A 25,192-nucleotide genomic window follows, 5' to 3' on the forward strand; every position below is an offset into this window, starting at 1 on the left:
AACGATTCTTTTGTAATATTTTCCGTTATTTTGAAAGTCCTATTTTCTTTGATTGTTCTGATATAAATAAAATAAAATCGAATATTCTAGATAAAGAAGATATCTATCAATTTAAGACTTAAAGTGATAAAGAAATTAGTTATCTATCAATAAAAGTTTGAAGAAAATAATGCATAAGAAGAGAACTTTAAAGAGCATTTAGTTTGAAAAAGGGTTTTCCATATTTTATTTTTTAAATTTGTATGAAAATATTATAAATTTAATTATTTTTATTTTATTTTACTTGTACAAACTATTAAAAGTAGAAAAAAAAAATTAAATAGTTAAAATTAAAACAAGAAATAAAAAAGAAAACACTTGTCAATCCAAACAGTTCTGCGTCTTCTTAAAAGGATCCATTAATTTAACCTTAGAAAACAATCCAAGACCAGAAAAAAAAAACAGAGAAGACAGATAATACCCACTTCTTACAAAGGATGGCTTAGATAATATTTTTTTTTACATTTTAATATTAAATAATTTATCAAAACATTTAATGTTAAAATGTTATTGTCTCAAACCTTAATTACGTATTTTATTATATTCTTATTCAAATTATTTTTATTTTAAAATTCGTATTTTTCTTAACGCCCCAGTTGCCTTTATTTTTTACTTATTAAAATTATTTATATCTCCCTTATAACTTGAAACAAATTTAAACGTTAACAGAAGTTCTAAAATATTCATACAAATTACAAACTGATCGAGTTAAATGTGATCATGTGTCATCTGCAAACTGCAATGAAAATTGTGCCCCTCAGAAAAAGAACAGCAACGGAAATAGAAGAGACGAGCAATTGGTAGTGTGAAAATAAAACTACATTTTACGAAACATTGCAGCAGACGGTATCCATGTATGTCAACATAATAAATGTACTAAAGCACAACCAGAGCATTTGGAAGGGAAAAAGTTTCCCAGCCACACAATTCTGTTTTACAAGCTTTAGGGTTTTCTGTTTAGAAAAAAAATAAACATTTTATATCATAATTTATTATAAACGTTGATAACATTCATTGCCAAGTCCATCCATACGGATTGAAACAGACACCATAAAGGACATCGCCCAGTTTTCTTTACTCTTCGGCAGCACTAGCAGCACTAAGATCCACACTGAGGTCAATAACCTGCTCAAAATCACCCAATTAAGAATATAACAATCAGCAAATTGCCCAATTACCAAGAAAACTATCCAGAGAATATGATGAATCTCATTATTCAAGATATCCTATGCCCATCAGAAGGGCCACAAACACCAGGTTGCCAGTACGTCCACGGGCTTTCTGTTTACTCATTGATGTTATAACGCAATTGCAACAATATAAAATAAAAAAGAATCTTAGTTTTGAGGAGTGGGAAGGAAGGAATCTAGCATTACACAGAAAAATGATGTACAACCAAAAGCCATATCAAAACCCAAAACGGTGATTCATGTATTTGCTTCCACCGATAACCAACACTGTTAAACTAACATGCATTTACTTGTAGCTAAGCAACTATTTTCCCATAGAAGAATTGGATCCCATGAATAATTGATTCCTACAGTGTGTACTGTACTGTTTAGACTAGAAAATAAGTGATTAGAAGTTATAATATACAATAACTTCTGGAGCAAATGGACATAGTAGAATAATGCAAGTTGCCATTTATGGCACAGACAAATTAATTCACAGCACGGAAAACAAATTGTTAACAGCAGAAAACTTACCTTTCCAGTTATCGATGTATACATGTTGAGGACATCTTCTACAGTTGACTCAAAGTGAGTAGTAGAATCATAACTCTGTTAAAAAAAAAATTTTAAATATAGCACGGTCAACCTATCAGCATAGACTTGAAATATTTGTCAGATAAAGTAACTCACTGTTGATATAAAGCAGTTGTCCAAAGAGGACTCATTGACTGGTTCACATCTGTCATAGATATCAAAAAATATCTCATCAACAGGTCCTAGAAGGTCAATTCCAGGTTTTAGTTCAATTGCAGGCTGATCTGTCTCTGCCTCGGTTGATACAAATGCAATAAATTTCCCCTTTGGAGCAACATTGTGGGAATATGAACAACAAAATAGGTACCTGCCCAGGTAAACAAAATACATTTAATTTAACACGGGAAATTATAATCTATATATAATGGATTGGATATCACATTCACAAAACATTACTAATCATCCCAGGTTTTAAATATTAAAATCATCTTAGCATTTTGGCAAACCTTTCAATGTTGGGATGATTGCAAAATTCCATAGGCCTCAACAAACAACTTTTTATGGTATTGTTTACTAAGTTTAACAAGCATAAACTTTAGCTTAACATTACATTAATAATTGTAAAATAGTAAAGGACAACATGACTAGAGACTGATATTAATATGTCAATATGTAACCTAATGGTCCTACTTAGAAAGCATTTGGAAATGCTTATGAAGAACTGATGAAAATAATTAATAGCTCTCTTAAGCTCTTTTTAGCTTATTCAAATAAGTTTCATGATCAAATAAATTGAGGCCCTTACATGTCTGACTTCCGACCCAACTGCTTTTGTGGTAAAATAATTTGCACTGAATGGGAATCATTGGTGTTGGGGATTGGGTGGCTCATGATGGCTATTGCCCTTGCAACCCTACCAACTTTCCTCACCTGTTGAAAAGATTACAATTTTGTTTTAAAGTACGATGCAGTTTCCCGTCAAGAGTCACTGAAGAAATTAAAACTGGACATTGATTCACTGTTCAAAATTAATTTATTTTTATCAGCAGTGTGGCTAAATTTCAGAGACAACTGATAAATGGTAGTGTATATGGCTACAAGACTTCAGAAGAAAACAATTTTCACACTCTCAGCATCACCTGAATTGACACCAAAAAGTCAAAATAGAAAATTTTTTTACTACCTTGTTGGGCAAGTATGATGGGTCACAGACAACTTTTTTGCACTTTGCAGTTTCCCCTTCAGATGTGACACCAACAACCTTTCCTTCCTCATCAAATTCTACCTGGAATTCAAGTAAAATATAAAAACAAATACTTAAGTAAGATTGTATGTCAGCATGTTGTTCAAATACAAATTAAAATCACAATAGCAATTATAATAACGAGATGAGGTGGGGCATCCCATGTAAACATACGTTGACAAAATAAATACCAAGTCCAATGAATTTAAGAGGTTATATGTATTGGGTTAAGATCTATTGACAGCAATGTAAATCAAAATCAATTATACACCAGTGAACACTATATCAACTTGATGACAAACTTACTTTTAAAAGAAACTAAAATATCAACTACTTGATGACAAATTGACAATATATCAACTTGCCAAAAGCATAGCATCCATGATCTAAATAATAATATCGTTTAAATATTAGATCAATCCAAATAATTTCATACTGAAGTTGTAATTGTGTAAGGTTGCCAAGTCTTAAACTTATGTAATTGAGAGAGAGCTGTTGTATGTATGTATGCATAATAGAGTATATACCTTGCATTCAGGTTTATTCAACATGTATGTTCCACCATAAACAGCACTAAGCCGTGCAAATGCCTGGAAAAATTAATTAAGGAATCATGAGCAAAATGAATTCCAACAGTACATTTAAAGAAAGAGATGGAAGCAGATGGGATAGAAAAATATAGAGAGAAATACCTGAGGAAGCTCTCCTAAACCATACAAAGGATATATGTAAGGTGATCCCCCTTGAAAGCGTGCAAGAGACTCTGCATATAACTACAGGTAGGAAACATAAGCATGAATGGGGGATACAAAAAAGCTTAACAACCAAATGGAACATAAGACACTTTCAATTAAGAAGAATCCATGACTGAGAAAGAATTACAAGTACATAATAATCCAGAAAACTTACCTTCATTCTCTTCACAGTGTCCAGTGCTGGCTCCCCCAAGTAGCGATCATCTCTATGAAGCGCCAAAGCATGACCAATGAAGTCCACAGTGTTATCATCAAGGCCATATTTTCTGTCATAGGTCAACAAGAAAAGCAAAAGGATCTTAAAATATTCATTGTCACCATCCATACAAAGTTCTAATTTCCTTCTCATTATAGGTATCAAGACACCTATATATAATATAACATAAGAAAATGTCTAATCATCATAAATGCAATTACATTGCATATGTACACAGAACAAAAATACTAAATAAGAATAAATCGCACTTAGAATTTGGACTAATAAACATGTACCAAATGACCATATTTAAACTCAATTAAAATTGATCTTTCTAATTCTTAAAGAATATGGGGCAATTTTAATGCCACTTAAAAGTTCAAAGTATTAAGGTCAATAAGACACAGTAACAGTTCCTATATCAATTTCAATATGCTTGTGCAGAGTATCGAGGCAACACACAGGCAGACCCTCCAATCTATAAATACAACAAGAAAACAAGTGTATACATACGCTATCAGTTCTTTAGTAGTTACTCTAGTCAAGTCCATCCCCTCGTGAGTTTTAGGATCATTCTCATCATAATTTTGAACATAAATGAAAAACTTGCGTGCTCTGCGTTTTTCAAACAGTCCCATGAGTGGGGACTTTAAGGCTTCCATATCATTTGACGGTACCTTGTGAACCTGTAACAAGGGAGTCGCCCACCAGAAAAACAATTAAAACACCAAAACAAAATCAAAACCAAAACCAAAAGACATCTTCCAGTAAGACAACCGCGGAAGACACAACCATACCTTTCCTTTATTAAATACAAAGCTCCCGTCCACAGCTTTGAAATATAGATACTTAGTAACATCAGTATGTATGAGAACCCGCACTAAATTTCCATTAGCCATAATAAACTAGCCACAACATAAGAAAACAAACAGATAAATAAATATGGTCAGAAAAAATTGAGAATCTTATCATACTGTGGATCAAATGTATATGCAATTATGCATCATAACTCAGAAGGCCAAAACAATAAAAACAAAAACCTTAGGGTTCATATCGATATTATAGTCCTTGCTAGAGCCCAAATGTGGAGGAGGCTTGTCATCTCCCCTGAATCTCTTCCAAAGCTGAAGAAAACAAAGTAATTAACCATCATTTCACAGTTCAAAAACAAGGAACAACAGTATTTTTATTTATTTTTACTAAAATGAAATTCAAATAAATAAAAAAAAACAAAGCATAGTTCAGAAGAAATAAAGAAAAACCTGAATAAGATTGAGCGACGTGGATTCTCCTCCGTAATAGTCATTCCTATCCATGTGAAGAACCTGAAAACAATGAATCTCAAGAGTTAGCACAATATGCGGATTGGATCGATAGATAGAAGAAAAGATGAATACCTTGAGACCATCGACGGAGAGAAGACCACTGAGAATGCATTCCTTGAGACCCGTGCCCAAAACGATGACGTCGTATTCTTCATCCATCGTCGATCCAAATCTCGATGATCACCGAAAGGGGTTTTTAGGGTTTTCAGAAGCAATGAAACTGAAACGGATCTATTCTTCACTACACTCTTGACCTTCGCAGTTGCAATCCACTTTTTAAAAAGAAAATCGCTATGATGATATCACCCTACGCAACAACACACCCCCTCTTTCCTTACCCTCACCCATCACCCCGCTTTTTTTACTTTCTTTTTTTGCTTTTCTCTTTTTACTGTTTTTAATTATGAATAACAATTAAATAAAATCATTCAATTATGAGGAATTTTATTTCATTGGTCTTAATAAAAAAATTATCTTCCAATCTTTTAATTTCCTGTATATCGATGTTTGCATTTAAAAATTATATTCTAACTAAATTCTCTAACAAGTTTGGACACATTTAAAAATTTAATAACCAAAGGAATAAGTGTTTTAAGACACATTTATGTGGGATATACCTTTCTTCTTTTGTGAAGTTGCTCTTCCAATTAAGCAACAATATAAAAACCCAGTTGCATTGTTCGAATGGTGAGGCTTTAGCCAAGTTTCTAAGGAATTGTGTCTTGGGCAAGTTTATCATTGTTTATCTATTGTTCTTCATCATTTATGATCTTTTATTAAAATGATATTAATAACAATTTAATCATCAAATAAAACAATGTATATATATTATTTTGAAAAATAGTAATAATAAATATTTTTAAATGACAACATACTCAAAAGTGAAAGATATATGGTGAATTTAAATGCAGCAAGTAAAGAGAGTAATGTAATAAGAATTTGGAAACAAATAAAATAAAAACAAGAAAAAAAAATCCAGAATCGAAACATGAATGAATTAAAAATTTGAACTAAATCAGTTCTAAAAACCATCAATGAACCAAATCCATAAAATTAAGAAAAGATAATACTCACAAAATCTACATGTTTATAACAAGTACAACAAATGTAAAAAATTTAGAAATGAAATGTAAATTAATCAAAAATAAAAATAAAAACTACAAAATTGGTTCCAAAAATTACACCTCAAATGATTTCATCACATTCCGGATGGCTAATTAGACAGCTTAAGTTACTATTTAGAATAATTATAGACTCTTATTTTCATTAATCTATTAAGGCTTATTATATTTTTTTAATGGCTAAATAAGACAAAGTCTGCACTTTTTACAAACAATTTTTTAAGAAAACTGCTTATTTTATTTTATTAATTTGTTGGTCTCTTCCCTTAAGTAAGTCAAAGAAAATATAATAAGAGTTTTAGTGGATTATTTTCTCCTTGCTTAACCATATATAAATTTAGCATCCATACACTAAAGATTATGTCAATAGTATTTCTGAATTTCAAATTTTGTTATTTATTTTAAAGAAATAACTAATTTTCACTAAATATTATGTCAATAGTATATTTGAATTTCAATATTTTTATTTATTTTAAAGAAAATAATTAATTAAAAAAAACCGTGTTGCTTCCAAATAACAATTTAAACAAAAAAAAAAAAAAAAACGAAAAACAAGTGTTTGGCCAAATATGAAAGCTGAGTGGAAACAGAGGCTGAAGTAGGGTTTTGGTGTGATCGGAAAGGAAGGAGAAGGAACAGTGGTGGAAAGTGAGGGATGGCATGTTCATCTTCGGCATCGTTGGAAGAGGTGACGCTGAAAGTGAAATGGAGTGGGAAAGAGTACACTGTGCGAGTTTGCGGAGACGACACGGTGGGTGAACTCAAGCGTAGAATCTGCGAGTTAACCAATGTTTTACCTTTTCGGCAGAAGCTTTTGTACCCTAAACTGGCTTCCAAACTCAACGATGACTCTCTCTTCCTCTCTCAACTTTCTCTTAACTCGTCTTTCAAGATGACTATGATCGGGTACGCAATTCAACCCTAGGGTTTAATTCAATTATCTCTTCATTTTCATGTTCATTTTCATTAAATGCAATTAAACAATCTCAGTACTACCGAAGAAGACTTGCTCGTGGATCCCGTGGAGTCCCCTGAGATTCTCGACGATTTCGAGCTTCCTCAAGAAGAAGCTGTTGACATCAAAGACATGGAAGTCAATAAACAAAAATTGGCCAGACGCATTAATCACTTCAAGGTTCAGCTTCAAAATCCCTGTCGCAAAGGAAAGAAACTACTCGTTCTCGATATTGATTACACCCTCTTTGATCACCGCTCCACTGCTGAGAACCCTCTTCAGCTAATGAGACCTTGTAACTTCCCCCCTTTTTTCATTCTCTTAATTTTCAATAATCCACACTAATTTTGTATTTCAAATTACCCTAATGTCAAGGGTTAAGATATTTATCTTTTAGTAATTTTAATAACTAAATTTTAATGCCTAAATTCTTTGGGCTAATTTGGTGCATTACTCTGTTATTTCCTTTCTCTTTTCTCTTGTTCCTTACTTGTTCTTTTGTTTTGTTCTGCAGACCTTCACGAGTTTCTTACGTCAGTTTATGCTGAGTATGACATTATGATATGGTCTGCAACCAGGTAGTGTTATTTTCTCATCTATTCTATCAAATTCTTATTCTTTTGGAAGAGTAGACTCAAGGTCTATATTCTATCTAATCAATGGAATGAATGTTACATTCACTGCCTGCAGCATGAAGTGGATTAACCTGAAGATGGGACAACTTGGGGTTCTGGACAATCCTAACTACAGAATCACTGCACTTCTCGATCACTTGGCAATGATCACTGTTCAGACATCTTCTCGTGGGGTCTTTGATTGCAAGCCTCTTGGTTTGATCTGGGCTCAGTTCCCTGAGGTATATAATAAGAATATATGATAATAACATGCCATTTATCTTCTTTATGTAAAGTTAATACAATCAAGTTAGCTTATTTGTTCTTTCATACATTCCCCATCCGCAGCATAATCTTTTTAGTTTGCTTTTTATATGTGGAGAAACAGTACCAGAAAAAGACTACTGTTGCAACATCATCTTCCTGAAAAACTAAAAAGATGTTTAGTGCTTGTGCGGATGATCATAAGTTAGATAAACCTAGGTGGGTTATGGGATTTATTGATTCAAGGTAAATAAAATTGTAAAATGAAACATTTACATTCCAAGTTGTTGTAATCTATATGTTTTTCATTTATTTTAGTATTTGTTTGAATTTTTGGCATCAGTCAGCCATTTCTATGATCTAGTTGTCATGATGGGTGCTTTCTTTTCTTATTTCAGTTCTACAATGCTTCGAATACTATCATGTTTGACGACCTTCGAAGAAATTTTGTAATGAACCCACAAAATGGTTTGACAATTAAACCATTCAGGAAGGCTCATGCCAATCGAGATACTGATCAGGAGCTTGTGAAACTTACCCAATACTTACTAGCAATTGCAGAGCTTGATGACTTGAGCAACCTTGATCATAATAATTGGGAGTTATTCACAGAGGACAATGCTAAAAGGCGTAGGCACAGTTAAGGGATAATTGAATCCAATAACGAGAATCTGGCGAGCAAGATGCTGCTTATAAACTAGCAAAAAACTGCAGTTCTATAAGAGTCGTTGTTCAGTCAGAGGATTTCAATTTTTGTATCAAGTATTTAATGTTAGGACAGGAGAATGGCAGAAAGAAAGGAGTTTCTTGTAGCAGCCTTTTGGAGTTAGCTTAGATGACATATATTGCTCATGCAATTGCTATCTTCAATTCCTGAACAGATTTTGATTTGATGCATATGAAGGTTCTGTTTTCATAATTTGTTGAGAAATGGGTAGAAAAGCTTGGATAATTTGCAAATGAGAATGAATAATTGTGTGACAACTGTAACTATTATCCAAAGCGATAAATTGATTCTTATTCTCGACAATGTATTATATCTAAAATCAATCACTTTCTGAAGTGTTTATTGGCCTACCATATAAACTGTCTTTGTTATTGTATTTCATGCTTTATTATCAGAAAATGTCTTCTGGTAGTAATTCTGTTCTAAGCAGGACAAAATTTGTATCAACGACTTCTTTAGATTAAGTACGGAGAGAAAGGGGGGGGGGGGGGGGGGGGGGCGTGTCTGAATGGAAGATATGGGAGAGATTATCTACAGATTGAACCAGGTTCATCTAAAATAGGTGAAGATAAAAGTATATAATTGTGCTTCATTTAATAAATTAATGGTTTGTTGTGGGTTAGTTTGCCCAAAAAACTTGTTGGATAAATTAGTTGAAAATTTAAAACAATTAAAAATGAATCAAATTAGTGAAAATTATTATTTTTAGGCCGTAGATATCTTCTATTAGAAATAATTATGTGAAAATCATGTTTTGGTAAAATGAAACAAGGTGAACATGATTTTTTTATTCAGCGATATAGAAAGTTTTTTCGTTTAAAATACGATCTATGCCCTTTTGTTGTACATGTAATTAGATACAAGTATAAACAGTCTTAGAAATTTGAAAGTCAATAATCAAGATAACATTTAATAAATGGGGAAGATGAATCAGGTCAACTTTGTGCGTAAACCTGCCATCACCTAATTCCCTAAGTTCAGTATTGATTTTTAACTTTTAATTTTGGGTGCAACTGGACATAAAACCTGTTTAGTTCTTGACTACATTGCTTTTTTGTTTGAAATACCACGAAACTTTGGACATTAATCTTGACTAGGCGGCAAGTAGAATGGAGTTTTAACAAAGTTAAAAAAAAAAAAAGTCGATTTCAGCGAATAAAGCAACAAGGTTAAATAAACACAGCACTAATTTAACTGGTTCTGTTTGAAAATTGGTCAAGCTACCGTTCCCCCTCCTTTATCGTCTTATCATGGGTCTCAACTAGCCTTCCTTTAATCCCATACAATCAGCTAGCAAAATGACGTTTCATGCGTAAAATACTTTTATTATTCAAATTTGACATTATATATGATAACATATATAATTTAATATTTCTTTGATTTTTAAATTTTTTTTATACATAAATATATGAATAATAGATTTAATACTCTAAAGAACAGAATGTATGAAGTGAAAAAGTAAAATTTCATCTACCGTTTATTTGAATTAAAATATTTATAGATATAATTAACTTAAAATTTTCTGGGAGCCAGGTACCTCAATATATACATTTCAAAATTAAAAAAAGGCACAAAACCTTGACGTTCACAAAACATTTTCCTACATGCAATAGGTTACTTCAAATGTTTGAACACCAACGACATCTTCCAAAGCGTTGCCCAAATCCCACCATATGAATCCGACCCTAACGTTGAGAGTTAGTAGAATGCCCTTTTCTCATGAGTCGTGCCAAGCACATAAATGCACGTCTTCTAGATTCGATTTGATATAACAACACATTATCTCATCAGATGAAAAGTTTAAGTTGTTCTGATTTACAGGACCCACTAAAATGAAAAACAATAACCTATAAAAAGCTTTTAGCCTTTTACTTGGTCTGTAAGTGAAAGCGGAACTTTCAGAAATCAGCTGACTTAAAAAATGTCCTAGGTCAATTTTCTCACTGTTTTATCAAACAATATGTTGAGAAAACATAACTACATAAAAATCACATTACAAACGTTGATTAGCTTAACATTATCCATACAAATAAGGCACATTCAAGTGGCCCTGAGATATTGCTATTTGCACTGGGCCAAATTCCACAATAGTGGAGTTTCACAAGAGGGGGTATACATTACAGCTACATATTCACTGAAATACTGTTGGGGGGGGGGGGGGGGGAGGTTGTTGAAAGCTTGGAAATGTTGAGTTACCACCTCTGGTAGGTCAATTGACAGAAATAGAATAAGATTTCGGCAATGACCACCAGGTGCACATTAAATGGTAATAATATAAGTAAATAGAAAACGGAAAGACTAAGAGAAGGCTGAAAGCAGCAAAGCGGGCAGAGAGAGGGAATATGCTGGAAATCTCTGCACAATCCCACACATGGGAAGGAAACAATTCTATCGCAGGTGTGGCAACACCAGTTGAATGTAGAGGCAGAACAAGGCTACAGCTAGTGCAAATCTAAATTCTGAGTGCTCCAGTAGCAGGGTCATGCCCTGAATTGGTATCCTTGTGTTTTAGAGAAAGATTTGCAAACTGAGATTCAAGGTCTCTGCTGTTTGTGCGTCTATGACTAGCAGATGGTTGCTGTTGTGGCTGATGTGTCTGTGGCTGCTGCTGCTGCTGATACAATGTGCGTAATCTTCCAATCTCTCTTTCCAGTACTTCCTGTTCCACTGAATTTCAAATTGCAGAGTTTTTAGCGTAGAAAACATACCCCTGTCATATCTAATGAAGCTAATCATGCTTAAAAAAAGAACTAAGGAGGCCCAAAGAAAACTCAAGGGGCCAGGATTTCAGTTCATGTTTTCTTCTCATATTTTTTGTCTTCCACAAGGTGTTCCCAAACCCTTTGGGCAAGAGACAAATCCCTGCTCACACATCTGAGTAAATGATGGAGTGGCCCTGGCCACAAGTGCTTCCAGTGGAATTTGAACCCCGCAATGCAGGAAATGTCTGTCCATATGGTAGCTCAGGTGGCCAACAGAACCACACCTCATTTCTTGAAGCTATATCTTAATTCCTAACTTCCATCACTATCCTATATATAGCAATGATTCTGCTAATATAATAATGTGCCAAAGGATGAACATTTTTGTATGGGTTGTCTAATATTATTTTGTTAGTTTATTAAATAGATACAATGGGGGAAGGACAAGATCATCATTTCCACAATAATTCTCTATATAAACAAGACATAATGCAGTATGCAAAGCAGTTTTTCAAAGAAAACAAACAAGCGTCAAATTTGCTCAAAGCTCGATCATGATTAGTTTGCAACTAGAAGAAAAACAAGAATAGAATGCTCAGGCAAGGAGCACGCCCTAGTTAACAACAGTTTGTAACGACAAAACAAATAATTATAACAAATGACACAGTACAAGCAACACTTCTAAGATTTTTCAGAGCCTTGCTTAAAGCATATGAATTTGTTGTTAAAGCTCAAGACTACATTTTTTACATAAACACTTATATTTTTTAATTTTTCCCACACATCAATTTTTTTAAAATTTTCAATCCCTAGTGTGTTTGAACATATAGTAAAACCAACCAAACCAGCAGGAGCAAACCTTATTATCAAATCTATGAGGCAGCACGAAGTTTTTAGAATATCAATCATGCACTGTCACATAATTAATGAAGTTTTAACTATTTCCAGGAAATTATTTCCAGTGTAGCAACAAATAACTAGACAAGTTATTATTAAGTTAAGACAATTAACAAATCAACCATTCTTCAAATATTGTTAACCATTAATTAATAGTTCCTAAACAAGAAAGATTTTAGCCAAGAATTCCTTAATAAAATTCTTCCACTATCATGAATAAGAACTTGTTTGCAGGACTAAAGGAACTCTGACCAACAAAGGATATTGTGACTATAGAAACTTACAATATTTGATAAGCTGCTCCTGTGCTAAACTTTCTAAACGTTGCTTGAGTGCTTTATTCTCCATACTCAGGATAAGATTCTGCTGGTTAAGAAACTCGAGCTCAGCTGAGACTTCAGACCCTTCAGCCTATGTTTAGACATGTAAAGAAACAGAATCAGAACTTTCATCTTTCCTACCTAGTATATACACATATTTTCAAAAAATGTCACTATGAAACCAAGCAGAATATTGCCTTAAGCGGAAACTTACCTGTAAAGCTTGTACATTTCTTTCCAGCTCAGCTATATATTGTAGTTTCCGGACCCGTGATCGTTGAGCAAATTGCCTGCATTAAGAGTGTTTCAATTTTTTTGCCTTTCCACATTTGAATTGATTGGTTTCATAAAAACTTCTGTAAATCATATCAAATAGAAAAAATAACCAAAATGTAAAAACACACCAAATTTCATTATATAATGATAAGCATGGTTTAACTGCTTTCTCTACATGAGAAATAGCATACCAGCTCTAATATGAAGACACCGCTTTGTGCCACAAATAATTGCTATATCCTCCGTCTACATATATTATTAAGAAGTCCTATGGTAGTAAAATATTGAATTATAGACACTATAATCATATGCACTCTTATCTGACAAGGTTTAAAAGGGGTCAATGAAAGGGTATGACATTACTTCATGTGTTTGTGCCATAAGAAAACCATTCAGAACTTGCAGCTTCCAAGTTACATATTAGTGATAATCAAGCAATTACTGCAATAGCCATAAAATAAGAGAAAATAGTGGCATACTGTTTAGCACGTTTTGTATCTGTTTCAGAGGCAGATGACTTCGCATGTGAACCATCCTTTTTTTCAGAAATTGATTTTGCGTCTTGTAAGCCAGATTCTACTGAATCATGTTTCTCATTTGCGATTGGTAGAAGCACATCTGCTTCATGTGTCGTATTTGGCAATCCTGAACCCTGAAAAGTAACAGTGTCTTTCCCAGAAGGAACACCACCTGCATTTGTCACGGCATTTGAAAAAGAGTCCCATGATCTATTTTTCTGTTTTGCTGAGTTTATTTCAGCATAAACAGGTAAATGACAAGCATCTTTGCTGCGGTCAAAGTCTTGAGGTGACCAAGATGGAATAGACATCAAATTCTTATATTTATATTCATCTTGATCGGCATAACTGATGTTAGACATATTAACCATGTCCACGTATGCAAAAGAATCACTTGACGACCGCCGATGACCACCTCTTCGGACAGGTGTCTCTGGCTCATTAAGAAGGTCATCAAGCCATGAAGGCTGCTCCTCTATAACAAGGCTCTCAGATGAAGTACGTTGGTGATGTGTGTTTCCCTCTCTAGGTCTGTTAGCTGCCTTTGAACCAACAACAGGATTTGGGATATAATCCGCGTATGCTTGAGAAACACTAGGAAACGGGCTTTTAGGAGGAAGTAATGCATGCTTTCCCGGGTAAATCAAATTTCTGACACCCGAGGAGCTCTTTGAATTCGCCATAGAAGCAGAGTCAATAATGCCTGTCAAATTATAAATTTGAAACGAATGTGACCTTAAAAATATGTTAATAGATAATGATAAAGAAGAGAATACAATCGATAATTATGGAAGGATCTTCTAATGAAAATCTAAAAATGTGACCCATGATTCAACAAATATGATATGATATGCCTGGGATCTCAATTACAAAATATAAACCACAAATACATGTTATTCAGTACCAAGATCCTTTACGGGAACCAGTATGCTGGTAAATGTTCCAAAACTTGAAAGTTAGCATACATACAAGCACCCACGCTCACAGCACCAAAAGAGTTACTGCACCTGCTCCCACTAGTATCACAAGGAATCCACAAGTAACCAAGGCAGCTTCTTGGTGACCAAAAGAATGAGTCTAGAGATACTTCATTGAGAAAAATGCCTAAGAACTAAATATCCCAGATCTCTGTGATACTACTACATATTTCATTGGATAAAAGTCCACATCGTGTTGGCAGCTTTATCGATCTATCTCTTTCTTTTATTTGCCAAAGTGTAATTCCAAAATTTATCCAGCCATCTCATGAACAATCCCCTAAATTTTCATTTTACACCATAATCTCAGACAGTTGACTAATGTTGTCCAACCTTCCTTCCCTCACGGTATAGGAGCAGCACACACCAATCATTCTATACTTTTTCATCATAAGCAATGTGCACCAGGTATGAAATAGTACCATGCACATCAGCAATCCCACCACACGTAATAATTAACAATGATTTTAAGTTAAAACCATTGCTATATTGCTGAACAAGTTGCCATCTTAATTTTATTTTTATAAAAATCAAACCCAAACACTGGTGTCTACCAAGCCTGGCAAGGCAACAGTTCATTACCAATGTAACAGAAAAATCAATAACAAAGTTTTTAAAAAAAAATAAAATAAAATCCATCAGAAACTAAAATCCAGAATCCGGCAGCCACAAGCCACTAACTGGGGAAAAAAAATCCAATCTATCAAGATAAACTTAATCGTGATAAATTAAACAAAATAAAAATAAAGCATGCACCCAATTGCTGAAGTTTCTGTTTTATACTTTTATTCTCCGAGGACCCAGATGAGGGAAAAAAACAAAAATAGAAACTTTACTATGCTTCCTTTGCTACAGAATCTACCCAAAGCATCCATATACACGCATTAAAAACATAAGAGAGAAAACAAAATCAACACAGAAGGGAAATTAGTATTCGTAGAAACAAGCACCTGCAATGTGCGACACTGTGGCATCAATAGGCCAATGATTTCAAGCTGATCGAACGAATTGGGGATGAAAATGGAGATGGATTCGTTTTCGCAAGCAAACAAACAAAGTCTATAAAACGCTAAAAAGAAAGGAAGAAGAAGAAAAAAAAAAAACTGACCTTTGCAGATTGAAGATTCGAGATCCCGAAATGCAATGGTAAAAGGGCTTGAAATCAAAGCAAAGTTTCTCTCTCTCTCTCTCTCTTAGGGTTCGTTTCTTCAACCACCTCTCTTCGTTTCGCTTCTCTGTCTTCTTGTTGAAGCTGGGAATGGGGCTTGATTGTAAAGCCATGATAAGTATTACTATTCCTAAATCTTTTCCCATTTCACGTTTTGACCCCTACAATTCTTATTTATTCTAAATTGGCCTCAAACCTTATTAAAATAATACATGTTGTTGTATCGCTGTCCCACTTGTGTCTAGAGATGGGAAAATCACCATTAATTCGCCATAAAAATATCTGTAACATGTGAAGATTCCACTCATCAAATTAAATTGACTTCGCGTTAGTTGACTCACTATCATCCCAATAATATTTTTATTTTTAATAATCCCAACTTTAAAATCACCATATGTTGTTTTCTATTTTTTTCTAAATGTCATTTTAAAACTATTCACTATTAAAAAGAGATATAAACAATATTAAAATTTTATACTTTGTCATGCTAGATTAGTTATGAGCTGTAATCTAAAAAGATTTAATTTAAAATATATTATTACCCTAATTATTCGATAATGTTGTTATCTTATCATAGTTTTGACATCAAAAAAATTAAAAAAAATGTATAATTATTCGAATAATGCTTAACTAATTAGTGCAAACCTGCTCTGATTTAACGTGGGAACAACTCGAATCAAATAATTTCTTAAAATTTCATCCAATATTTAATTATTATTATTATTATTTATTTAATAAATAAAAACTATATGATTTAATAAATAAGTTAAATAGTAATCTTAGCATTATGAAAAAGAAAAGAAAGAGAATAAATAAATGTACTGAACGAAAATGTTTTTGTATTATTGAACCTATTTAATGTCTGCTAACATGGTTTAAAATCGCATTAACTGTATAAAAATAACTTTCTACAGTATATGCTGCTATATTCACTTTCAATTCATGGTGGACAAAATTATTTAAGGAGTATTTTATTTTATACTTTTTAAAGATGTGTTTGAGCATGTAGTGTAGTATAATTACAAACCATTTTTTTGAGGATATCAGATTTTAAACTGCACAGGCACAATAAGTTAGATTTTTCGCAGTTTACCGAAGAATGTAGATCAGATTTCAGATGAAGCTTTATTCACTCTTTATTTTATTTGTTTCCTTTGGTTATATATTCACATTAAATTATAATTATAATCTTTGTTTTTTTTTCAGTGCAATAGAAGGTAATATGCATAAATTGTTTTTAATAAAATGTTATAAATAAAGTGTTAAATAATGTGTTGGTAGATTTGAAGAGTGTATAGAAGTGGTAGGAATTGGCGTGAGCTGTAAAGTGGGGAGAGAGGATGATTCAGTGGACAGCAAAATCCACAGAAGAAGTGCAATGCGCATTGGGACAAGTTGTTAGGAGATCCCATGCATGTCCAAAACATTCAATTATATACTCCTACGCCACCATTTATTAATATTTGATATCATAGTGCTGTTGAAAGAGAAAAAATGGCTACGTGAATAGTTGAGCTATAAAGTGCAGTGTTGGAATATGGTAGACAACATACAATTTTACTGCATCACATCCTATCCATTCAAATTATATTAATATAATATTATATTATATTTCAAAATTGCATACTTTTGAGGTGAACATAACACTTGAGATAATTCAATTCTTCACAAACCAGTCTTCATGACATTTCTATAGCACTAAGTCAGAAGTTTTTTTTATTATTAATTTTATATGATTATTTTCTTAACAGGTGTCAATAAAAAATTATGTATGATAAACTTTTATTAACAATAATAAAATATCGTAAAATTTAATACATGAATAATATTAACTACTATCGTTTAAAGAAGTACACTTACGATCCAATGAACTCATTTTCCATTTTGCATGGGCAAAAATAAGCACGAAAATCAATGCGCCCCGAGCAGAAACGCTCCCAGGAAATTAAGATCCAAACTACTCCATTTTTTCAGTCATATACTGAAAAATGAACAATGAATGTTCAAACCAAATCACCAGGTCATCAGCATATGGTGGGGTGTCTTTTTCTTTGGACTCAATCTAGTTGTGACAAGTTATGACTAGTCTCGTGTGTCATCAATATACTCCCTCCCTAACCAGGAAGTAAGAACCATATTTCTCAAGAAAAATAATAAAGAGATAGAGCTTTAACATAAGTACCACTATACTCTTTGCCAATCAATAATAATCCCAACATTTGAAAAGTTTGTTTAGAACGAGAAAATATATAAAATCTACAATCATGTCACATTTACTTGTACACCCACATGATTTTACCATAATCTGGTCATAAGAAAACAGCTATCTCCCAAGTGATCAATAAATAACACTTAACCTGTTACAACTTACAAGTTCCATCCAACTGTACCAAATATGCCTCAAGCAACATCTCTAGATCCTTCACATCATTATCATCCCCAAACTTGCTGGTCACAAATTGATTCACAAGATCCACTTATGTCAGAACAAATTCGACCAAAAACAGTTGTAGTATGAGAAATGTTATTGGTGGTTATGGTACCTAAATGAGCCTCAAATTGCTGATTTTGTAACTAATTGTCAAATATAGTTGTGCAATATTTTCGTTGTCATCAAAGAGATGTTATGATTAATTTGACTTAACTATGATATGGTGCATCATCAGACAACGATGGCCTTGACTATAAATTTGCCTATTTGAGAGCATAATATGACTGTTGAACAGTAACAAAGGAAGCTGAACAATTGGGGGAAAAGGAGAGACAAGATTTGTCACTTACCTTGCATAATAGTACATTTTGTTTTACCAAAAGCGATAGTCAGCAATAATAGCTATGGTTAAAAAGTGAAACAGATACAAAGGGATAATAGAAAGAGGAATAATGACAAGAAAGTAAGTAAACAGTCCAGAACCACTGCATCTATAATTGTTTCTGAAGATTTGAACTCAAGCAAAGAACATATGCAAATGGACATAGTACAAAAATATCATGCACAAATACAACATAAAAAGAGAGGTATGATCTACAATCAAGTTAAAAAGAAACCACTCTATTCATGCAGTTTGTTATTAAGTAGGTCATTGTAGATCTACAATCAGGTTGCAACTGAAAAATTTTCTTTTAACTTAGGATGAAATTATACCGCAAATGTGAACTTGCCTGCCTAGTAACTATTGACTTCGATTTCGTTTCAAGCTAAACTAGCCTGTATGCAAAAGAGTCAAGCATTTCTTCGGCATTTTAAACACTGTAATGTTACAATTGTATTGAACAAGCAAATTTTAATTTGATGGACGAGTTATTCCCCCTGAACCCTAAACCCTCCTATGCTAAGTGCTGTATAACTAGAATGCTCAGTTAGAATGACCCAGTAATCACTATATTTGATTTCTGTGTAAGTTTAAGTAAAATTAAACTGCAAAGAAGAAAAAGGTTAGTGGACTTTATGTCATATACATGAAATATATGAATGAGCATGATAGTTTTGCACTCTGTTTTTTATTTTACTCGCAGCTGCCGCATAGAAGTCCCACCTCGACAATCCAGAAAAGAAGAAGAGCGGGTAACAAGAATAAAAGCCAGAGCCTACCCCATTCCAAAGCATACCTTTCTCGGCCTTTTGGCTAAGATCAAGTGTAGTATCTGTTCTTATCAGTTTAATATCTGATACGTGGACCATTGGTCCACATGATATTAAATTAATTTTTTGAGGGGGAGAGTTCGAAACAATAGCTTGCTATTGGAACTCTCAAGCGTCGCCCATGCCTTGCACTATAGCAAGGGCCTGGCGCACCCCACCAATCCGTAGTCAAAATTTTATCGTTTTATACTCTGCATTCTATGCTCAATAGTCTTAATGGTATACGTGTTTATAAAATATCATAGAACATAGAAACGGTAATATGCTGGAAATGGCAGGTTCCTTTCTATCCGGCAAGCTGTAAAGTAGACCCAAATGCATGTATATTGCAGAGTCCCAAGCATGGTTAAGGCGTTTTCTGCTTGGGTGGCGTGTAATTTCTTGGAGTTGGACCGTCAGAAATATTTCATGTAATTTCATAACTTGAAATGTTTGTTCATCTAACCATTCACTGGTATTAAGGTTCATTAACATTCAAGAGCTAAATGTAATACTTCTATTTTTGATGAATAGAACTTCAAATTTTTTAAAATTAAAGAAATGCTAGTGTAAATTATTGAGTATCTTTCATCTTGTGAGAATTTAGAAGTCCCAAATTTTCCTCACAGTAGTCCATTGCCTGCGTGTAAAGTGAACCGGTGGATTCATGAATGAAGCGCACACAATATTCATTTTCCTTATTCAATCGCCATGCTCATATAAGCTGATCGAGTCAACACACGCACACGACGCCATAAAGTTGCTAAATGAAAATTGCTTTGAATAGTATCAGCTAAAAAGTACATTACGTTAAAAGGAATGTTGGGATATCCTAGACATCAGCTAATAATATTGGGAGTAATTGAGATAGACTCTTCATAAGTCATTTCTGGGACTCGTTTGAATCCGTTCTTCAGATAACCGACAGTGGAAATTTATATTGCCTATTGTCACAACACAATAGCTGATGACCAAGTATGGCTTATGATCCCAATAACTTTTTCCATTTTGCATATGCTAAAACAAGCAGGAAAAGCAATACGCAACCTGCAGTAGTAATCCAAACGAAGGGCCAAAATATTCCATCCTTATTATATAATGTACAAGGAATGTTCATCCCAAATACACCAGCAATCAACGTTTCAATGGCTATAGCAAATGATGCAATAGTCAATGTCAATTGCAGCTGAATAAGTTCATTTCTGTGGTTATCAAGTTGGATATTGACATAGTCTTCAGTGTCATCAATATACTCCCTAACCTGCAAGTCAGTAGCCAAAAAGAAGTAAGAACCACATTTCTGTAGATCAATAACATTGACAAAACATTCAAGATTCTTGTCAAATTCTCATAATATTTGGTATTCCAGAAATAAATGATAAATTCAGCTGACATTTCAAAATCACAAACCCAACATAACTTCCTCCCTCCTAGTATTTGTGATCATCATTAACAATAATCATTCGATCATTGTAAACAAGAAACAGAAATCAACAGTAGGTGGTTACAACTTACAAGTTACAACCACTTGTTTTCCAATAAGTCAGACAATAAGATATTTCTTAAATCCAGAATTAAAGAAACTCGGATATAACTACTAGTGCCATTATCCTATAAACATTATCTCTAAAATCATGGTAATAAAAATTGATGGCCGCAATAAAGGGCAAGCTTAAATTAATTTCTGGAGCTCATGAATCTTAACATGAAGCTCGCAGAAGTGTCACATCAAAACAAGGAAAAACTGAGCTTCCCTCCATCCTCCAAAAAAGAGAAAAGTAAAATAATATAATATTATATCACTAGTATCACAAGTCACAACTTTGTGTGGACAAGTCATGTAAGCAGATGAAATATGAATGTATGAACTTTATTATCTAAAACTAAACGTGGATGATATAAATTAGATTAGATAGCAGAATCAAAGTAGAAAATGACAGTTTCAACCTTACAAATTTGACAGAGACATGATGTGACCAAAATCTGCTCATAAGAACACTTACAGATAATATCTTGTTACGAGTTCCATCCAATTGCATAAAATATGCATCAAGCAACATCTCCAAGTCCTCCACGTCATTATCATCCCCATAGTTGCTGGTCACAAGACTTCCACTTCTGTTAGAACCAAGTCGGCGAACTGTATGTGCAGTATTAGAAAAGTTATTTGATGTTGTGGCACCCAAGTGAGCCTCAAATTGCTGATTCTGCAACCACTTCCTCGTCAAATATAGCTGTGCCATATCTTCGCTGTCATCTAACAGATGTTCAATTTCATCTCGTACCTGCAAAAGTGGGTTATACACTTCCTAAGAATGATATCTCAGATTATGGAATGCATCATTGCATATAAGGTAAAATAACCTACAATAATTTTTCTATATAAAACAGAGAACAAAAGCCTCCATTGGAGAGTTTAATAGCAATATGACTATTGAACAGTATAACAAAGGAAACTCAACAACTCCAGAGTTAGCATGAAATGGCTGTTCATGCTTTGTTCAAGACTGCATAATCGGATGCAGTCCAATTATATGTAAATTCTTTGAAAAATTTTTCAACCATCTCAATGTATAATAAATGTAGAAGAACTGTTCGCACTATTATTAATTTGCACCTCTCATGTGCTATTAACCGGTATCTTGAGCAGTTCAACAAACTACATTAAATTGAAAAAATCATACTTGTGCCAAATTTTAATCCAATAGGTATATCTACAACTTTTCTTCTACTGAAGGTCAATCCTCCAATTCTCAACTTCCACAACCATCTATAGGTAATGAAAGAACAATTGAAAAAACTTAGTTACAACCTTTTAAAATGATAAGATTAGCAGTGGGATAGTAACTATGGTAAGAAAAAGGAAAACCAAAAAGGAAAAGAAACAGAGGAAGAACCACAAGGTACTTATCACGCAATGTACCTTTTGCACGCGAGCCAGCAAACGTGTAAGATTGCTCTTCAAACTTCGCACGTGTTCAAGATTCTTGGTGCTAACATTCCTAGCCAGTTCATCCAATACAGGGTAAGCACCTCTCTCAAGGTCGGCCACACTAGAGTCCAGATAAGTACAGACAACCTCCAAAGCAATTTCCAGCACTTGAAATTCAAACGGAAGCTCAGAATGCAAACCTTCGGCAGATTCCGGCACAGGCAACCACTGTCTGCCATTCGATACCTGCATTTCACTTTCTTGTTCCTCGGCAGGGCCAAGAAGTTTAGGTTGACTTTTATGCGGAAGCTGTAGCCTAAGTTGCTCAACAAACGGAAGAACCTCTTGGCGAAGAGGATCAAGCAATAGGACTTCTTCAGCGGTTACTATAGCCTTTATAAACTCCAAATTAACCACCATCGCTTTCTCTCTCGCTGCAAAATGTAACAGCATACGCAATTCCATTCTTCATCACAATCATAAAACATTCATTATATCTTATAACAGATAAACATAGTCATGCTACCAAAACAAACACAATTCTGATGCGGAATACATCAACAACAATTGAAAACACGCGACTGGGTTGAACCGATACATCGCTCATTTACTGCAAAGTTGAAGCATAACATAACTTGGCTCGGTCAAACATTCACATAAACCCTAATTTTTCAAAAACGATAAACTCGAACGAGAAATTAAGAAGAGAGTTGAATTACCAAGAATATTGGAAGAGTGAGAGAAGACAGGGCCCAAAATCCTCAAGTCTCTGGTGGGAATCGCGGCGTGGCGGACTATTGCGTTCTTCTCCCACTCCACGAGTTCCGACCGACCCAACCGGTCAAACCTCATCCACAACCGTGCACCGCCGGTCTTCTTCTTCGCCTTCGTCAACGCGCCACCGCCACCGCCACCGCTGCTGGCAATCAAGCGATTGTTGGCATTCTCGTCCGGCGAGGCGGCGATTCCGGCCGCATACGGAGGCTGAGGCGGAGACGGCGGCGAAGGTCCGGCGGTCTTCTTAGTTCGGCGACGGGAAGCAGAGCGGCGAAAGGAGAAAGGGCCCTTACCCATAGTTAATTATGATTTATTAACGATAATATGGATTATGGTGTTGTTAGTATGAGAGTAAACGATGTTCTTGTTCTTCCCCTTCGCCTTCTCCACTTTGATCTTCCATAAACAAGAGACTCCTCTGTCTTACATTCCTCTCTGTTTTTTCTTTAGGGCGACTCAACTTTATAAATGTACAGATCACAATCTCCTCCCATTAGCCACTCCATCTCGTATCAACTGTGAAAACTAATTTTTATTTTTAAACAATTTTATTATCATCAATATTTCTGTTCTGTAGATGTGCATCGTTGGTTAGTTTTGATTTTGTTTTTCCTGTAACGATTATATTGTAAGTTTATGGTGGAGAGGATCATCTAAACTATTATTTTAATAGATAATTATATTGGATTAGAGCTTATTATTATTATATCGGTTTGTAAATGAAATAAATATTTTTCTTTTATCCTAATTATCTGTTTTACATGTCATACTAAGTTTTTTTTAAAGATTATTATGTATTCAAAGATTTTATTTTATTGATTTATATATAAGTCTTCGTTGACAACTTGTAAATTTTAATCGATTTAGGCTTTTAAATAATAATTTTTATCTAAAGAGGAGAGTATATAAGATTAAGTTTAGAGGTTTATTTTTGCATCCTATTAAAATATTGTAATTTCTTATATTCCATCGATTTTATTATCAGGAACTCAATTTCATGCACTTGGAGAGAATATTTTGGAAAGAAAAAGCAATTTTATATCCTCTTTCAATAATTTTCTTAATATTTTATAAAAATTATTATTTTTTAGAAAGTTCGTATACTTTGAGAAGTGAACGATGCACATGCAAGTTAGATTTTTGATGTCACATCTCCTTCACTCATCCCATTAGAATTACTGCCACCTAAGCTAATCAACCATGTTAGCATCAGAGGTCCATGTCAATATAATTGATTGCTGACTTTCATTTGACTCACCCAATTGATTCAATTGCAAATAATCAATATCAAATTAGGTAGTAATATCGAAACCAAATCCACAATTACAAAGAACACGAGTCAGTGAAATGAAGAGTAAAAAAGCATTAGCAATCCCAACTTAAATTGCTCCAAATTTTTACGAAAATGAAAGCTTTTAAATTAATGCGACCACAGTGGGAGTCGAACCCACGACCTTCTGATCCGAAGTCAGACGCGCTAATCCACTGCGCTATGCGGTCCCTTTGGTCTAAAGGGTAATAAATATTATATCTATTTATGATATGAAGTCCAGAGCTAAATTTGCCCAGATTGCCTAAACAAAATTAAGTTATCTAATGTGACTTTTGATAAAATTATTAAAATGATTATGAAGAGTTAGGAATAAAAGAAAAGGAGAACCTGAGGCTGAAAAAAGAGTCAAAGAAAGAATTAATGGGATGATAGATATTCCAAAGAAGAAGAGAATTCCACAGTTCAGTCCTACCCTACTCATATCTTATTGATTTAAAGTCCTTTCTTTCATATTATTGTTGTACTCCTTTCTTTCAGTCTAAAACATAATTATTGATATTTTTGAAATTTTTTTACTACTAATGATTGAATCTAAATTTTTTACTATTAATAATTTTTTTTATTACCCTGTGCTTTTGTTATAATTTTTCTTTAACGTTTTGGGCTTCTATTATCCAATGTTTCACTAAAAAAATATATTATTTTTTGTTGTGAGATAAAAAAAATGTTTGAGAGCAATGTTTAAATATTTGGAAATTCGATGCAAGGTCAGGGCACTTCAATTG

General features: G+C 33.7%; 4 protein-coding genes and 2 non-coding genes across 8 annotated transcripts; 2 read left to right on the forward strand and 4 right to left on the reverse strand.

Moving 5' to 3' along the window:
• Positions 1-825: 825 nt before the first annotated feature.
• Positions 826-5,609, reverse strand: LOC113857470 (guanosine nucleotide diphosphate dissociation inhibitor 2). Of its 2 annotated transcripts, XM_027489403.1 has the most exons (13): positions 5,337-5,603; positions 5,202-5,264; positions 4,980-5,063; positions 4,737-4,844; positions 4,453-4,625; positions 3,898-4,009; positions 3,681-3,761; positions 3,516-3,578; positions 2,929-3,030; positions 2,551-2,675; positions 1,902-2,112; positions 1,746-1,820; positions 832-1,164 (listed from the first exon to the last, which is right to left on the reverse strand). In XM_027489403.1, exons 1-13 carry the CDS (start codon positions 5,421-5,423, stop codon positions 1,114-1,116), a joined length of 1,335 nt encoding a protein of 444 aa, XP_027345204.1. In that variant the 5' UTR covers positions 5,424-5,603; the 3' UTR covers positions 832-1,113. The 2 variants fall into 2 exon arrangements, with proteins under 2 accessions (XP_027345202.1, XP_027345204.1); XM_027489401.1 differs by having other exon boundaries at positions 826-1,164; positions 5,202-5,609.
• Positions 5,610-6,934: 1,325 nt separating this feature from the next.
• LOC113858642 (ubiquitin-like domain-containing CTD phosphatase) lies at positions 6,935-9,354 on the forward strand. Its single transcript, XM_027491359.1, has 5 exons — positions 6,935-7,291; positions 7,376-7,635; positions 7,855-7,918; positions 8,031-8,196; positions 8,617-9,354. Exons 1-5 carry the CDS (start codon positions 7,041-7,043, stop codon positions 8,860-8,862), a joined length of 987 nt encoding a protein of 328 aa, XP_027347160.1. The 5' UTR covers positions 6,935-7,040; the 3' UTR covers positions 8,863-9,354.
• A 1,297-nt stretch (positions 9,355-10,651) lies between these two features.
• On the reverse strand, positions 10,652-15,895 carry LOC113858012 (uncharacterized protein At4g06598-like). The gene is made up of 5 exons (XM_027490406.1): positions 15,744-15,895; positions 13,620-14,361; positions 13,079-13,154; positions 12,829-12,955; positions 10,652-11,612 (listed from the first exon to the last, which is right to left on the reverse strand). The coding sequence occupies exons 2-5, from the start codon at positions 14,339-14,341 to the stop codon at positions 11,398-11,400; spliced, it is 1,140 nt and encodes a 379-aa protein (XP_027346207.1). The 5' UTR covers positions 14,342-14,361; positions 15,744-15,895; the 3' UTR covers positions 10,652-11,397.
• A 3,513-nt stretch (positions 15,896-19,408) lies between these two features.
• Positions 19,409-19,604, forward strand: LOC113860382. Its single transcript, XR_003503835.1, has one exon. It is a non-coding gene; the product is annotated as a U2 spliceosomal RNA (small nuclear RNA).
• A 519-nt stretch (positions 19,605-20,123) lies between these two features.
• LOC113857948 (magnesium transporter MRS2-4) lies at positions 20,124-23,612 on the reverse strand. Of its 2 annotated transcripts, none has more exons than XM_027490291.1 (4): positions 23,077-23,612; positions 22,349-22,791; positions 21,429-21,710; positions 20,124-20,686 (listed from the first exon to the last, which is right to left on the reverse strand). In XM_027490291.1, the coding sequence occupies exons 1-4, from the start codon at positions 23,429-23,431 to the stop codon at positions 20,408-20,410; spliced, it is 1,359 nt and encodes a 452-aa protein (XP_027346092.1). In that variant the 5' UTR covers positions 23,432-23,612; the 3' UTR covers positions 20,124-20,407. The 2 variants fall into 2 exon arrangements, with proteins under 2 accessions (XP_027346092.1, XP_027346093.1); XM_027490292.1 differs by having other exon boundaries at positions 20,468-20,700.
• A 948-nt stretch (positions 23,613-24,560) lies between these two features.
• TRNAR-UCG lies at positions 24,561-24,634 on the reverse strand. Its single transcript has one exon. It is a non-coding gene; the product is annotated as a tRNA-Arg (tRNA).
• Between the last annotated feature and the right edge of the window lie 558 nt (positions 24,635-25,192).

This window comes from Abrus precatorius, unplaced genomic scaffold (genome assembly GCF_003935025.1).
Source record: "Abrus precatorius isolate BTA unplaced genomic scaffold, Abrus_2018 Scaffold2, whole genome shotgun sequence".
In the NCBI taxonomy this organism is placed as follows: Eukaryota; Viridiplantae; Streptophyta; class Magnoliopsida; order Fabales; family Fabaceae; genus Abrus; species Abrus precatorius.

Bases quoted from the DNA above. Each gene is read 5' to 3' on its own strand.
- LOC113857470 (XM_027489401.1), bottom strand. From the start codon at position 5,423: ATGGATGAAGAATACGACGTCATCGTTTTGGGCACGGGTCTCAAGGAA. The intron at 4,010-4,452 runs GTATGTATACAC...GACCTATGACAG, and splicing joins ACTACTAAAGAACTGATAGC to AAAATATGGCCTTGATGATA. The intron at 3,762-3,897 runs GTAAGTTTTCTG...TCCTACCTGTAG, and splicing joins ACACTGTGAAGAGAATGAAG to TTATATGCAGAGTCTCTTGC.
- LOC113858642 (XM_027491359.1), top strand. From the start codon at position 7,041: ATGGCATGTTCATCTTCGGCATCGTTGGAAGAGGTGACGCTGAAAGTG. The intron at 7,636-7,854 runs GTAACTTCCCCC...TTTGTTCTGCAG, and splicing joins TCTTCAGCTAATGAGACCTT to ACCTTCACGAGTTTCTTACG. The intron at 8,197-8,616 runs GTATATAATAAG...TTCTTATTTCAG, and splicing joins TCTGGGCTCAGTTCCCTGAG to TTCTACAATGCTTCGAATAC.
- LOC113858012 (XM_027490406.1), bottom strand. From the start codon at position 14,341: ATGGCGAATTCAAAGAGCTCCTCGGGTGTCAGAAATTTGATTTACCCG. The intron at 13,155-13,619 runs GTATGCCACTAT...CTCTTAATGCAG, and splicing joins GATACAAAACGTGCTAAACA to GCAATTTGCTCAACGATCAC. The intron at 11,613-12,828 runs GTAAGTTTCTAT...TTTGAAATTCAG, and splicing joins GGAGCAGCTTATCAAATATT to TGGAACAGGAAGTACTGGAA.
- LOC113857948 (XM_027490291.1), bottom strand. From the start codon at position 23,431: ATGGGTAAGGGCCCTTTCTCCTTTCGCCGCTCTGCTTCCCGTCGCCGA. The intron at 22,792-23,076 runs GTAATTCAACTC...TACATTTTGCAG, and splicing joins TCACTCTTCCAATATTCTTG to CGAGAGAGAAAGCGATGGTG. The intron at 21,711-22,348 runs GTACATTGCGTG...CCACTTTTGCAG, and splicing joins TGCTGGCTCGCGTGCAAAAG to GTACGAGATGAAATTGAACA.